Source organism: Coregonus clupeaformis, chromosome 8 (assembly GCF_020615455.1).
Source record: "Coregonus clupeaformis isolate EN_2021a chromosome 8, ASM2061545v1, whole genome shotgun sequence".
Lineage (NCBI taxonomy): Eukaryota > Metazoa > Chordata > Actinopteri > Salmoniformes > Salmonidae > Coregonus > Coregonus clupeaformis.
This window is the reverse complement of record NC_059199.1, coordinates 46050159-46064229: the sequence shown is the minus strand read 5'-3', so window position 1 is coordinate 46064229 and position 14071 is coordinate 46050159. Positions and strand designations below refer to the sequence as shown.

Sequence of the window (14071 nt, the reverse complement as noted above, 5' to 3'; positions counted from 1 at the left end):
CATAACATCCACATATTCTCCCCATAACGTCTCCATCTCCAGGTCAGTCTCACCTCTTCGGTGTGGTTGATCTCGGCCCCCTGGCCCAGCAGCACTCTGACCATGGCCACGTGGCCGCTGGCGGAGGCCAGGTGTAGACAGGTGCGGCCCTGCTTGTCCCTCAGGTGCAGCAGAGAGCTGGAGCGGCTCAGCAGCAGCCCCACCACAGACATGTGACCATTCTGGGCCGCCAGGTGAAGGGGGGTGGAGCCCTGAGGAGAAGGGGGGGGGACAGGGGGACAGTCAGTCTGACAGAACCACACACACTCACACACACAAGCTTGCAAAACGCACACATGCACACAAACATTTGCACATAAACCCTTGCACAAAATGCATACACTCACGTACAGTGCATTTGGAAAGCATTCAGACCTTTACTTTTTCCAAATTTTGTTACGTTACAGCCTAATTCTAAAATGGATTAAATTGTTTTTTCCCCCTCAATCTACACACAATACCTCATAATGACAAATCAAAAACGTTTTTTTTTTTTAATGTTTTGCTAATTTATAAAACATTTAGAACTGAAATATCACATTTACATACACTACTGGTGAAGTTTTAGAACACCTACTCATTCAAGTTTTTTTTTTCTTTTTTCTTTTTTTTACATTGTAGAATAATAGTGAATACATCAAAACTATGAAATAACACATGTGGAATCATGTAGTAACCAAAAAAGTGTTAAACAAATCAAAATATATTTTATACTTGAGATTCTTCAAATAGCCACCCTTTGCCATGAAGACAGCTTTGCACACTCTTGGCATTCTCTCAACCAGCTTCACCTGGAATGCTTTTCTAACAGTCTTGAAGGAGTTCCCACATATGCTGAGCACTTGTTGGCTGCTTTTCCTTCACTCTGCGGTCCGACTCATCCCAAACCATCTCAATTTGGTTGAGGTAGGGTGATTGTGGAGGCCAGGTCATCTGATGCAGCACTCTCCTTCTTGGTAAAATAGCCCTTACATAGCCTGGAGGTGTGTTGGGGCATTGTCCTGTTGGAAAAACAAATGATAGTCCCACTAAGCCCAAACCAGATGGGATGGCGTATCGCTGCAGAATGCTGTGGTAGCCATGCTGGTTAAGTGTGCCTTGAATTCTAAACAAATCACAGACAGTGTTACCAGCAAAGTACCCCCACACCATAACACTTCCTCCTCCATGCTTTACGGTGGGAAATACACATGCGGAGATCATCCGTTCACCCACACCACGTCTCACAAATACACGGCGGTTGGAACCCAAAATATCCCATTTGGACTACAGACCAAAGGACAAATTTCCACTGGTCCATCGTCCATGGCTCGTGTTTCTTGGCCCAAGCAAGTCTCTTCTTATTATTGCTGTCCATCAGTAGAGGTTTCTTTGCAGCAATTCGACCATGAAGGCCTGATTCACAGTTGATGTTGAGATGTGTCTGTGACTTGAACTCTGTGAAGCATTTATTTGGGCTGCAATTTCTGAGGCTGGTAACTCTAATGAACTTATCCTCTGCAGCAGAGGTAACTCTGGGTCTTCCATTCCTGTGGTGGTCCTCATGAGAGCCAGTTTTATCATAGCGCTTGATGGTTTTTGCGACTGCACTTGAAGAAACTTTCAAGGTTACCTTGTCACAACACAACTGATTGGCTCAAACGCATTAAGGAGGAAAGAAATTCCACAAGTTAATTTTTAACAAGGCACACCTGTTAATTGAAATGCATTCCAGGTGACTACCTCATGAAGCTAGTTGAGATAATGCTAAGAGTGTGCAAAGCTGTCATCAAGGCAAAGGGTGGCTATTTGAAGAATCTCATATATATTTTGATTTGTTTAACACTTTTTTGGTTACTACATGATTCCATATGTGTTATTTCATAGTTGATGTCTTCACTATTATTCTACAATGTAGAAAATAGTAAAAATAAAGAAAATCCCTTGAATGAGTAGGTGTTCTAAAACTTTTGACCGGTAGTGTAAGTATTCAGACCCTTTACTCAGTACTTTGTTGAAGCATCTTTGGCAGCGATTACAGGCTCGAGTCTTCTTGGGTATGACGCTACAAGCTTGGCACACCTGTATTTGGGGAGTGCGTCACGGTTGGGATGGTGTTCTTCGGCTTGCAAGTACCCCCTTTTTCCTCCAAACATAACGATGGTCATTATGGCCAAACAGTTCTATTTTTGTTTCATCAGACCAGAGGACATTTCTCCAAAAAGTATGATCATTGTCCCCATGTGCAGTTGCAAACCGTAGTCTGTGACTTCTTCCTTGCTGAGCGGCATTTCAGGTTATGTCGATATAGGACTCGTTTTACTGTAGATACTTTTGTACCCGTTTCCTCCAGCATCTTCACATGGTCCTTTGCTGTTGTTCTGGGATTGATTTGCACTTTTCGCACCAAAGTACGTTCATCTCTAGGAGACAGAACGCCTCTCCTTCCTGAGCGGTATGACAGCTGCGTGGTCCCATGGTGTTTATACTTGCATATTATTGTTTGTACAGATGAACGTGGTACCTTCAGGCATTTGGAAATTGCTCCCAAGGATGAACCAGACTTGTGGAGGCCTACAATTCTTTTTCTGAGGTCTTGGCTGATTTCTTTTGATTTTCCCATGATGTCAAGCAAAGAGGCACTGAGTTAGAAGGTAGGCCTTGAAATACATCCACAGGTACACCTCCAATTGACTCAAATTATGTCAATTAGCCTATCCGAAGCTTCTAAAGCCATGACATCATTTTCTGGAATTTTCCAAGCTGTTTAAAGGCACAGTCAACTTAGTGTATGTAAACTTCTGACCCACTGGAATTGTGATACAGTGAATTATTAGTGAAATAATCTGTCTGTAAACAATTGTTGGAAAAATTACTTGTGTCATGCACAAAGTAGATGTCCTAACCGACTTGCCAAAACTATAGTTTGTTAACAAGACATTTGTGGAGTGGTTGACAAACTAGTTTTAATGACTCCAACCTAAGTGTATGTAAACTTCCGACTTCAACTGTATGTAAATAAGATATTTAAGTTGCTTATTTGTAATACATTTGCAAAACTTGCTCTGTCTAGGTCTACCTGTACTCACCTGCGCTGTCTAGACTTACTCATTAATTAATTACGGTTGTTGTTTAATTCAACAAGTGTGTCAATAGCAGGATACCCTCAGATTAAAAATCAACACGCTTGGCTCTAGATTACACCTATCTCAACATACTTTACATTTTTTGTGAGATCAGATATAATTTCACTATAATCCAAGTGTTCATTTTTGGAAGTTGCTTTCATTTTAGTGCATCTAATTTGTAAACATTTCAACTGTATCAAATGATTACTTTTTTCAATTCCACAAAAAAAGAACACCAATCAAAATAAAGTTATTTCCTTCTCGTTCTTGTGATGTACAGTGGGGAGAACAAGTATTTGATACACTGCCGATTTTGCAGGTTTTCCTACTTACAAAGCATGTAGAGGTCTGTAATTTTTATCATAGGTACACTTCAACTGTGAGAGACGGAATCTAAAACAAAAATCCAGAAATTCACATTGTACGATTTTTAAGTAATTCATTTGCATTTAATTGCATGACATAAGTATTTGATACATCAGAAAAGCAGAACTTAAAATTTGGTACAGAAACCTTTGTTTGCAATTACAGAGACCATACGTTTCCTGTAGGTCTTGACCAGGTTTGCACACACTGCAGCAGGGATTTTGGCCCACTCCTCCATACAGACCTTCTCCAGATCCTTCAGGTTTCGTGGCTGTCGCTGGGCAATACGGACTTTCAGCTCCCTCCAAAGATTTTCTATTGGGTTCAGTTCTGGAGACTGGTTAGGCCACTCCAGGACCTAGAGATGCTTCTTACGGAGCCCCTCCTTAGTTGACCTGGCTGTGTGTTTCGGGTCGTTGTCATGCTGGAAGACCCAGCCACGACCCATCTTCAATGCTCTTACTGAGGGAAGGAGGTTGTTGGCCAAGATCTCGCAATACATGGCCCCATCCATCCTCCCCTCAATACGGTGCAGTCGTCCTGTCCCCTTTGCAGAAAAGCATCCCCAAAGAATGATGTTTCCACCTCCATGCTTCACGGTTGGGATGGTGTTCTTGGGGTTGTACTCATCCTTCTTCTTCCTCCAAACACGGCGAGTGGAGTTTAGACCAAAAAGCTCTATTTTTGCCTCATCAGACCACATGACCTTCTCCCATTCCTCCTCTGGATCATCCAGATGGTCATTGGCAAACTTCAGACGGGCCTGGACATGCGCTGGCTTGAGCAGGGGGACCTTGCGTGCGCTGCAGGATTTTAATCCATGACGGCGTAATGTGTTACTAATGGTTTTCTTTGAGACTGTGGTCCCAGCTCTCTTCAGGTCATTGACCAGGTCCTTCCGAGTAGTTCTGGGATGATCCCTCACCTTCCTCATGATCATTGATGCCCCACAAGGTGAGATCTTGCATGTAGCCCCAGACCGAGGTTGATTGACCGTCATCTTGAACTTCTTCCATTTTCTAATAATTGCGCCAACAGTTGTTGCCTTCTCACCAAGCTGGTTGCCTATTTTCCTGTAGCCCATCCCAGCCTTGTGCAGGTCTACAATTTTATCCCTGATGTCCTTACACAGCTCTCTGGTCTTGGCCATTGTGGAGAGGTTGGAGTCTGTTTGATTGAGTGTGTGGACAGGTGTCTTTTATACAGGTAACGAGTTCAAACAGGTGCCGTTAATACAGTTAATGAGTGGAGAACAGGAGGGCTTTTTAAAGAAAAACTAACAGGTCTGTGAGAGCCGGAATTCTTACTGGTTGGTGGGTGATCAAATACTTATGTCATGCAATAAAATGCAAATTAATTACTTAAAAATCATACAATGTGATTTTCTGGATTTTTTGTTTTAGATTCCGTCTCTCACAGTTGAAGTGTACCTATGATAAAAATTACAGAACTCTACATGCTTTGTAAGTAGGAAAACCTGCAAAATCGGCAGTGTATCAAATACTTGTTCTCCCCACTGTAAGTGTCAACATGATCCGTTAAATCCCAGACTAAGCTTTAGCATTCTTATAGATGCAACGGAAAGACAATGTATTCCATTGAGCACATTTCAGCCATTAACAGAGTGTGTTTCACAAGTCATTACAAACATTTCTGCGGTCGTAACATTAACGGGAAAAAACGACAGGCACAAGCAAGAGTATGAAAGAGTGAAAGGAGTAAAAGGAAAACAGTCAACAGTCTCACAGTCAAATGACCAAATCGCCCTCTAGTGGCCTCATGGGTGGAATGTTATTAATATTTTTCATAATTTCTGAATTACCAAACTTTTTAAAAAATTTCGCTGAAAATCCGGTGTTTCTATGTCACAAACGGTTTCGTTATATTTCAGTTTTCTGTGATTTATATAAAGTGTAATATTGGGATGCAAACTATAAGTTTTATACATTTCAACTCTATATCTGACATGGTACAGGTGTCTACTTTTGTTTCAAAGTAGATTTGTTTAAGATTACCAAGAAACACTGTGTGATCCTGATTTAGCCCACTGCAGTAAAAGGTTACTGGATTTTGCACCCCTCAAACACAGGAAATAGATGGCTGAAAAAGACAGATCCTCAAGTGGGCGGAGCATGCACATTGCTATATGCACACATATTCATTTACACACGCACGCACACAGACAGAGACAGACACACACGAAAAGAGCTTACCTGTATGTCTGTCTCCTTGTCTGCCTGTACACCAGGGGAGTTGAGCAGCAGTCTCACCACACTCTCATGGCCAGACTGGGCAGCCAGGTGCAGGGGAGTGTATCCTGACTGGAGTACACACACTCTTTCATTCATGGGGGAAGACAATGTTGATTCTCTGGTCATAAGTGAGTTGTGGGGTTGGCACTATACCGTTACCTACCTCTAAAGGGGGCTGGTGCACTGGTATTCCCTCCCTACTGTTGCTGTTTGGGGTGTCACTGCGCATGGTGGCTGGCACCTTGGTAAGGATCTCTCTGACAAAGTCCACCTGACCAAAACGGGCTGCTACATGCAACGCAGTCAACCCTGTCTGGGATCATAGGTACACACATACATCAAATCAACATAAATAAGGAAATGTATCTACTATATAAGCAATCCTACTGTAGTTAACATTTTCAAGTTTTAAGAGAAGGGACAGATACCTTGGAGCTGGTGACCTTAAAGGATATGCTTCCCTTCAGCACGTCCAGGATGTGTGTGTGACCGTTCCTGGCTGCCAAGTGAATGGCTGTCATCCCTTCCTGGGAAGATGAAAAAGTTTAATGAGCTTTTGAATGAATTGTTCTGAGCTACTTTTGAATGAACTGATCTTTGCTGAGCTATTCTTTACTGTAGACTGGGTTTTGGATGACACCCTAAAACTGAATTGAATAACTGTAGCTACAGTCAGTAACAGTGCATCATCTCTGGTCAGTCTGCGGTCAGTCTTTGGTCAGTTTGACGTCAGTCCCCCCCAGGTGAGGTTGTGGGTTCTCTCCATCACTCACTGCGTCCTCTTCAGCTACAGACGCCCCAGCCTCCAGTAGGACCTTCACCACCTCGGCGTGTCCCCCAGCAGACGCCAGGTGCAGAGGACAGGAGCCGTTGGTCTGGGGATGAAGGAGAGTGGACAGAATGGATCAAACATTCAAGCTGGTGACTAAGCTTCTCAATCACCCCTTATCCCTTCGAAAATTATATCAAATTGTATTTGTCACATGCGCCGAATACAACAGGTGTAGACTTTACTGTGAAATGCTTACTTACGAGCCCTCCCCAACAATGCAGAGTTTTAAAAATTTGAAACATATACATAGTAACACAAGAGGAATAAAATACACAAGAATAGAGCTACAGTTGAAGTCGGAAGTTTACATACACCTTAGCCAAAAACAGTTCAACTCAGTTTTCACAATTCCTGACATTTAATCCTAGTAAAAATTCCCTGTTTTAGGTCAGTTAGGATCACCACTTTATTTTAAGAATGTGAAATGTCAGAATAATAGTAGAGAGAATGATTTATTTCAGCTTTTATTTCTTTCATCACATTCCCAGTGGGTCAGAAGTTTACATACGCTCAATTAGTATTTGGTAGCATTGCCTTTAAATTGTTTAACTTGGGTCAAACGTTTAGGGTAGCCTTCCACAAATTTGTAGCCTTTCCACAAATTCCTCCTGACAGAGCTGGTGTAACTGAATCAGGTTTGTAGGCCTCCTTGCTCGCACACGCTTTTTCAGTTCTGCCCACAAATGTTCTATAGGGTTGAGGTCAGGGCTTTCTGATGGCCACTCCAATACCTTGACTTTGATGTCCTTAAGCCATTTTGCCACAACTTTGGAAATATGCTTGGGGTCCTTGTCCATTTGGAAGACCCATTTGCGACCAAGCTTTAACTTCCTGACTGATGTCTTGAGATGTTGCTTCAATATATCCACATAATTTTCCTTCCTCATGATGCCATCTGTTTTGTGAAGTGCACCAGTCCCTCCTGCAGCAAAACACACCCACAGCATGATGCTGCCACCCCCGTGCTTCATGGTTGGGATGGTGTTCTTCGGCTTGCAAGCGTCCCCCTTTTTTCTCCAAATATAACAATGGTCATTATGGCCAAACAGTTCTATTTTTGTTTCATCAGACCAGAGGACGTTTCTCCAAAAAGTACGATCTTTGTCCCCATGTGCAGTTGCAAACCGTAGTCTAGCTTTTTTATGGCGGTTTTGGAGCAGTGGCTTCTTCCTTGCTGAGCGGCCTTTCAGGTTATGTTGATATAGGACTCGTTTTACTGTGGATATAGATACTTTTGTACCTGTTTCCTCCAGCATCTTCACAAGGTCCTTTGCTGTTGTTCTGGGATTGATTTGCACTTTTCACACCAAAGTACGTTGAACTCTAGGAGACAGAACGCGTCTCCTTCCTGAGCGGTATGAAGGCTGCGTGGTCCCATGGTGTTCATACTTGCGTATTATTGTTTGTACAGATGAACATGGTACCTTCAGGCATTTGGAAATTGCTCCCAAGGATCAGGTCGTGGCTGATTTCTTTTGATTTTCCCATGATGTCAAGCAAAGAGGTACTGAGTCTGAAGGTAGGCCTTGAAATACATCCACAAGTACACCTCCAATTGACTCAAATTATGTCAATTAGCCTATCAGAAGCTTCTAAAGCCATGACATAATTTTCTGGAATTTTCCAAGCTGTTTAAAGGCACAGTCAACTTAGTGTATGTAAACTTCTGACCCACTGGAATTGTGATACAGTAAATCCTAAGTGAAATAATCTGTCTGTAAACAATTGTTAGAAAAATTACTTGTGTCATGCTAATTTGTGGAGTGGTTGAAAAACGAGTTTTAATGACTCCAACCTGTGTATGTAAACTTCCGACTTCAACTGTATATACAGGGAGTACCAGTACCAGATCAATGTGCAGGGGTACGCGGTATTTGAGGTAGATATGGGCGGCAGGTAGCTTAGTGGTTAAGAGCGTTGTGCCAATAACTGAAAGGTCACTGGTTCTAATCCCCGAGCCGACTAGGTGAAAAATCTGTCGATGTGCCCTTGAGCAAGGCACTTAACCCTAATTGCTCCTGTAAGTCGCTCTGGATAAGAGCGTCTGCTAAATGACCAATTATTTATATTTATTTATATGTACATGAAGGCAGGGTAAAGTGACTAGGCATCAGGATAGATAATAATACGGTATTTGAGGTAGATATGTACATGAAGGCAGGGTAAAGTGACTAGGCATCAGGATAGATAATAATAAGGTATTTGAGGTACATATGTATATGAAGGCAGGGTAAAGTGACTAGGCATCAGGATAGATAATAATAAGGTATTTGAGGTAGATATGTATATGAAGGCAGGGTAAAATGACTAGGCATCAGGATAGATAATAATAAGGTATTTGAGGTAGATATGTACATGAAGGCAGGGTAAAGTGACTAGGCATCAGGATAGATAATAATAAGGTATTTGAGGTAGATACAGTGGGGAGAAGAAGTATTTGATACACTGCCGATTTTGCAGGTTTTCCTACTTACAAAGCATGTAGAGGTCTGTAATTAACAAAAATCCAGAAAATCACATTGTATGATTTTTAAGTAATTAATTTGCATTTTATTGCATGACATAAGTATTTGATCACCTACCAACCAGTAAGAATTCCGGCTCTCATAGACCTGTTAGTTTTTCTTTAAGAAGCCCCCCTGTTCTCCACTCATTACCTGTATACACCAGGGTAGGGGAGGGAATGGCCGGCAGGGATGTAGCTCAGTTGGTAGAGCATGGCGTTTGCAACGTCAGGGTTGTGGGTTCGATTCCCACGGGGGCCAGTATGAAAAAAAAAAAAAAAAAAAAACATGTATTCACTAACTGTAAGTCGCTCTGGATAAGAGCGTCTGCTAAATGACTAAAATGTAAATGTTAACTGCACCTGTTTGAACTCGTTACCTGTATAAAAGACACATGTCCACACACTCAATCAAACAGACTCCAACCTCTCCACAATGGCCAAGACCAGAGAGCTGTGTAAGGACATCAGGGATAAAATTGTAGACCTGCACAAGGCTGGGATGGGCTACAGGACAATAGGCAAGCAGCTTGGTGAGAAGGCAACAACTGTTGGCGCAATTATTAGAAAATGGAAGAAGTTCAAGATGACGGTCAATCACCCTCGGTCTGGGGCTCCATGCAAGATCTCACCTCGTGGGGCATCAATGATCATGAGGAAGGTGAGGGATCAAACCAGAACTACACGGCAGGACCTGGTCAATGACCTGAAGAGAGCTGGGACCACAGTCTCAAAGAAAACCATTAGTAACACACTACGCCGTCATTGATTAAAATCCTGCAGCGCACGCAAGGTTCCCCTGTTCAAGCCAGCGCATGTCCAGGCCCGTCTGAAGTTTGCCAATGACCATCTGGATGATCCAGAGGAGGAATGGGAGAAGGTCATGTGGTCTGATGAGACAAAAATATAGCTTTTTAGTCTAAACTCCACTCACCGTGTTTGGAGGAAGAAGAAGGATTAGTACAACCCCAAGAACACCATCCCAACTGTGAAGCATGGAGGTGGAAACATCATTCTTTGGGGATACTTTTCTGCAAAGGGGACAGGACGACTGCACCGTATTGAGGGGAGGATGGATGGGGCCATGTATTGCGAGATCTTGGCCAACAACCTCCTTCCCTCAGTAAGAGCATTGAAGATGGGTCGTGGCTGGGTCTTCCAGCATGACAACGACCCGAAACACACAGCCAGGGTAACTAAGGAGTGGCTCCGTAAGAAGCATCTCAAGGTCCTGGAGTGGCCTAGCCAGTCTCCAGACCTGAACCCAATAGAAAATATTTGGAGGGAGCTGAAAGTCCGTATTGCCCAGCGACAGCCCCGAAACCTGAAGGATCTGGAGAAGTTCTGTATGGAGGAGTGGGCCAAAATCCCTTCTGCAGTGTGTGCAAACCTGGTCAAGACCTACAGGAAACGTATAATCTCTGTAATTGCAAACAAAGGTTTCTGTACCAAATATTAAGTTCTGCTTTTCTGATGTATCAAATACTTATGTCATGCAATAAAATGCAAGTTAATTACTTAAAAATCATACAATGTGATTTTCTGGATTTCTGTTTTAGATTCCGTCTCTCACAGTTGAAGTGTACCTATGATAAAAATTACAGACCTCTACATGCTTTGTAAGTAGGAAAACCTGCAAAATCGGCAGTGTATCAAATACTTGTTCTCCCCACTGTATGTACATGAAGGCAGGGTAAAGTGACTATGCATCAGGATAGATAATAATAAGAGTAAAATAAAGAACAGAGTAGCAAGAGCATATGATGAGTGTGTATGTGTGTGCGTGTATGTGTGTTATATGTATGTGTGTTATGTGTGTGTATGTGTTGTGTGTGTATGTGTGTGTGTGTGTGTGTGTGTGGGTTTGTGTGAGCGTGTCAGTGTAGTGTATATAGCATTGTGAGTGTGCATAGAGTCAGCGCAAGATAGGGTCAATGCAGATAGTCCGGGTAACCATTTATTGAACTATTTAGCAGTCTTATGGCTATCTAGCAGTCTTTTGGCATGAGGGTAGAAGCTGTCTCGGAGCAGTCTATGGCTTGGGTGGCTGGAGTCTTTGGCAATTTTTTGGGTCTTCCTCTGACACTGCCTGGTATAGAGGTCCTGGATGACAGGGAGCTTGGTCCCAGTGATGTACTGGGCCGTCCGCACCACCCTCTGTAGCGCTTTGCGCTTGAGGGCGGTGCAGTTGCCATACCAAGCGGTGATGCAGCCAGTCAAGATGCTCTCGATGGTGCAGCTGTGTAACTTTTTGAGGATCCAAGGGCCCATGCAAAATCTTTTCAGCCGATTCATTGCGCATCCATAAGATAATATTTCCTCTGTCACTTTCCTTCCCTTTCTATGGCCAGCCAGGCCATTCATATTATAATTCAAACATTTTTACAGTAATATGTTCCATTTCAGACAAGGACAGAGCAGCACTACTATCACAACCCTCCTGCCCTCTGACCTTGTTGTGGAATTATTGTGTTATTCTATTACCTTGTAATTCTCTATTGTTCTGTTTCCATGTTACATTTTCAGCCAAGCACAGAGAAACACTACTTCCTGACTCCTCGTGACTCCTAACCCCTGACCTCTGACCTTGTTGCTCAGCGTGGTCACTCCCCCCTGGTTGAACTTGAGCAGCTCCCTGATGACAGCCAGGCTGCCCTTGGCTGCAGCGATGTGGGTGCAGGTGGCCCCCTCCACATTGGCCAGGGTGGCTAGCTCTGGACGGTGCTTCAGGAACAGCTTGACCACCTCAGAGTGGTCGTTCTCTGCAGCCAGGTGGAGGGGTGTCTGGCCGTGCTAGGGACAAGAGAGACATGAATGAATGGAAGGATGGATGGATGGATGACTGACTGAATTCATCAGTGAATGGATGTAGGGATGGAGGGATAGGCGGCAGGTAGCCTAGTGGTTAAGAGCGTTGGGCCAATAACCAAAAGGCCGCTGGTTTGAATCCCAGAGCCGACTAGGTGACAAATCTGTCAATGTGCCCTTGAGTAAGGCACTTGACCCTAGTTGCTCCTGTAAGATGCTCTGGATAAGCGCGTCTGCTAGGATAGATGAATGAATGATAGTTAAATGCAACCAGGGGGGCATCTGGCCTCTGCTGATAGGAAGGGCTCAGGTAAAATAATGAAGAAATTAGACCAGGACTTGATATGTAAAATGAGATTGTTGAAGCTATGACTATAGCAGAAATGTCCTTCAGGAAAGATTTACATATTCATTTGTTTATTTAGCACATGTAACAGTGTTGCTTCCGTCCCTCTCCTCGCCCCTACCTGGGCTTGAACCAGGGACCCTCTGCACACATCGACAACAGTCACCCTCGAAGCATCGTTACCCATCGCTCCACAAAAGCCGCGGCCCTTGCAGAGCAAGGGAAACAACTACTTCAAGGTCTCAGAGCGAGTGACGTCACCGATTGAAACGCTACTAGTGCGCACCGCTAACTAGCTAGCCATTTCACACCGGTTACACACAGACAACATTTAAATAGGCACAGACAGCCACACACAGACAAAGGCAGTGTCAGACAGAGAAACAGACTCACTATGTCTGTGGCAGTGATGTCTGCTCTGAGGTGGAGCAGGCTGCTGCACACGTCCAGCTGTCCACTGATGGCAGCTAGGTGGAGAGGAGTCTGCTTACTCTGGGGGTCAAACACACACAGAGGTTCAGAACACCTTATTTCTCTTTTTGGATCAGGAGTGGACAAATAAAAATGGTTCTTAAGAAAGAGGAAGATATGGCAAGAGACTTTGCTAGGTGTTCGATTCTAACTTTATTTCCCCTGAGCACACAGATTAGCCTTGTGAAACTCGACTAACCATAACACTCAGGTTTTGTTTCACTTCAATATAATAAAACAGAATGTGAGCTTGTGAGATCAGGTTAAACAAGGTTACACACAGATGCCTACGAGAATATATATGACATCTACCCCAATAATAACCAAATGTACTCTTTTTGGACTGATTTCCTATGAGAAGGGACATGTTCTCAAGACCTCCATAGTTGAGGGGTCATTGCTCAGCTCACTGACCAGGGAGAGAGCGTCGATGCTGCCCAGGTGTGTCTCCACCAGTAGTCTGACCAGGCTGGCAGAGCCGTTCTGGGCCCCCAGGTGTAGTGGAGTGAGGCCCAGCTTGGTCTTGGCATTCACAAAGGCCTTATGGGACAGCAGAATGTCAGCGATGTCCTCGTGGCCCCGCTTCGCCGCCAAGTGGAGAGCTGCCTCGCCGTCCTGTAGGATACATCAGAGTTGTGTTCATTAGGTGCCAAACGGAAGAAACCGAAACAGGGAGGGACTACGTGAACTTGTCCAATAACAAACGCTAGTTTTGGTTGGATACATCAGGGTTGTGTTCATTAGGTGCCAAACGGAAGAAACCGAAACAGGGAGGGACTACGTAAACTTGTCCAATAACAAACGCTTGTTTTGGTTGGATACATCAGGGTTGTGTTCATTAGGGCACGCAGCACAGACACGACGATGTCATATGTTCCTTGGCTTTGATCCTGCTTGAGTCATGATGACCACATTGCAGTGACTCAGCAAAATGAAAGTTTTACAGCTCAGCAGGCAGTGGCAGAGTTTAAGAGACAGAGTTAAGTTGTGGTACAGTATATTGAATTAGCCAATGGAAAAGTCTGAAACATTCCAGGGCCCTCACCTCATCAAAGACGTCCACCCTGGCGTGGTTCTGCAGCAGGATTCTAACAACCTCCGTGTGACCTCTCTCAGAAGCCAATAACAACGGGGACCAGCCATTCTGTATGGGCCCACAGAGAGTGCTCTCTCAGTAAAACAATAACGCTACATAACCAAAACGCAGAAGGCAGTTCATGCCACTTCAGAATTATACTCACCCGCAAAATACCCATTTAACAGCAGTACCAGTTATTTTACAGCAATAAACCAATATTTAAATGTCATGAGAAACCCCTGCAGTAACACCCAAGTAACGTAATTCCA

The 14071-nt window shown here is 43.8% G+C and overlaps 1 protein-coding gene across 1 annotated transcript in view; it reads right to left on the bottom strand.

The window, feature by feature from the left end:
- Positions 1 to 14071, bottom strand: part of trpn1 (transient receptor potential cation channel, subfamily N, member 1) — a 45456-nt gene that overhangs the window by 7404 nt on the left and 23981 nt on the right. The window contains exons 16-24 of the mRNA XM_041883548.2: positions 13770 to 13868; positions 13139 to 13339; positions 12647 to 12745; positions 11686 to 11892; positions 6538 to 6639; positions 6193 to 6291; positions 5928 to 6077; positions 5726 to 5833; positions 54 to 251 (exon numbers count right to left, since the gene is read on the bottom strand). Of these exons, the coding sequence (XP_041739482.2) occupies positions 54 to 251; positions 5726 to 5833; positions 5928 to 6077; positions 6193 to 6291; positions 6538 to 6639; positions 11686 to 11892; positions 12647 to 12745; positions 13139 to 13339; positions 13770 to 13868 (1263 nt within the window). The remainder of the gene's footprint in view (positions 1 to 53; positions 252 to 5725; positions 5834 to 5927; positions 6078 to 6192; positions 6292 to 6537; positions 6640 to 11685; positions 11893 to 12646; positions 12746 to 13138; positions 13340 to 13769; positions 13869 to 14071) is intronic.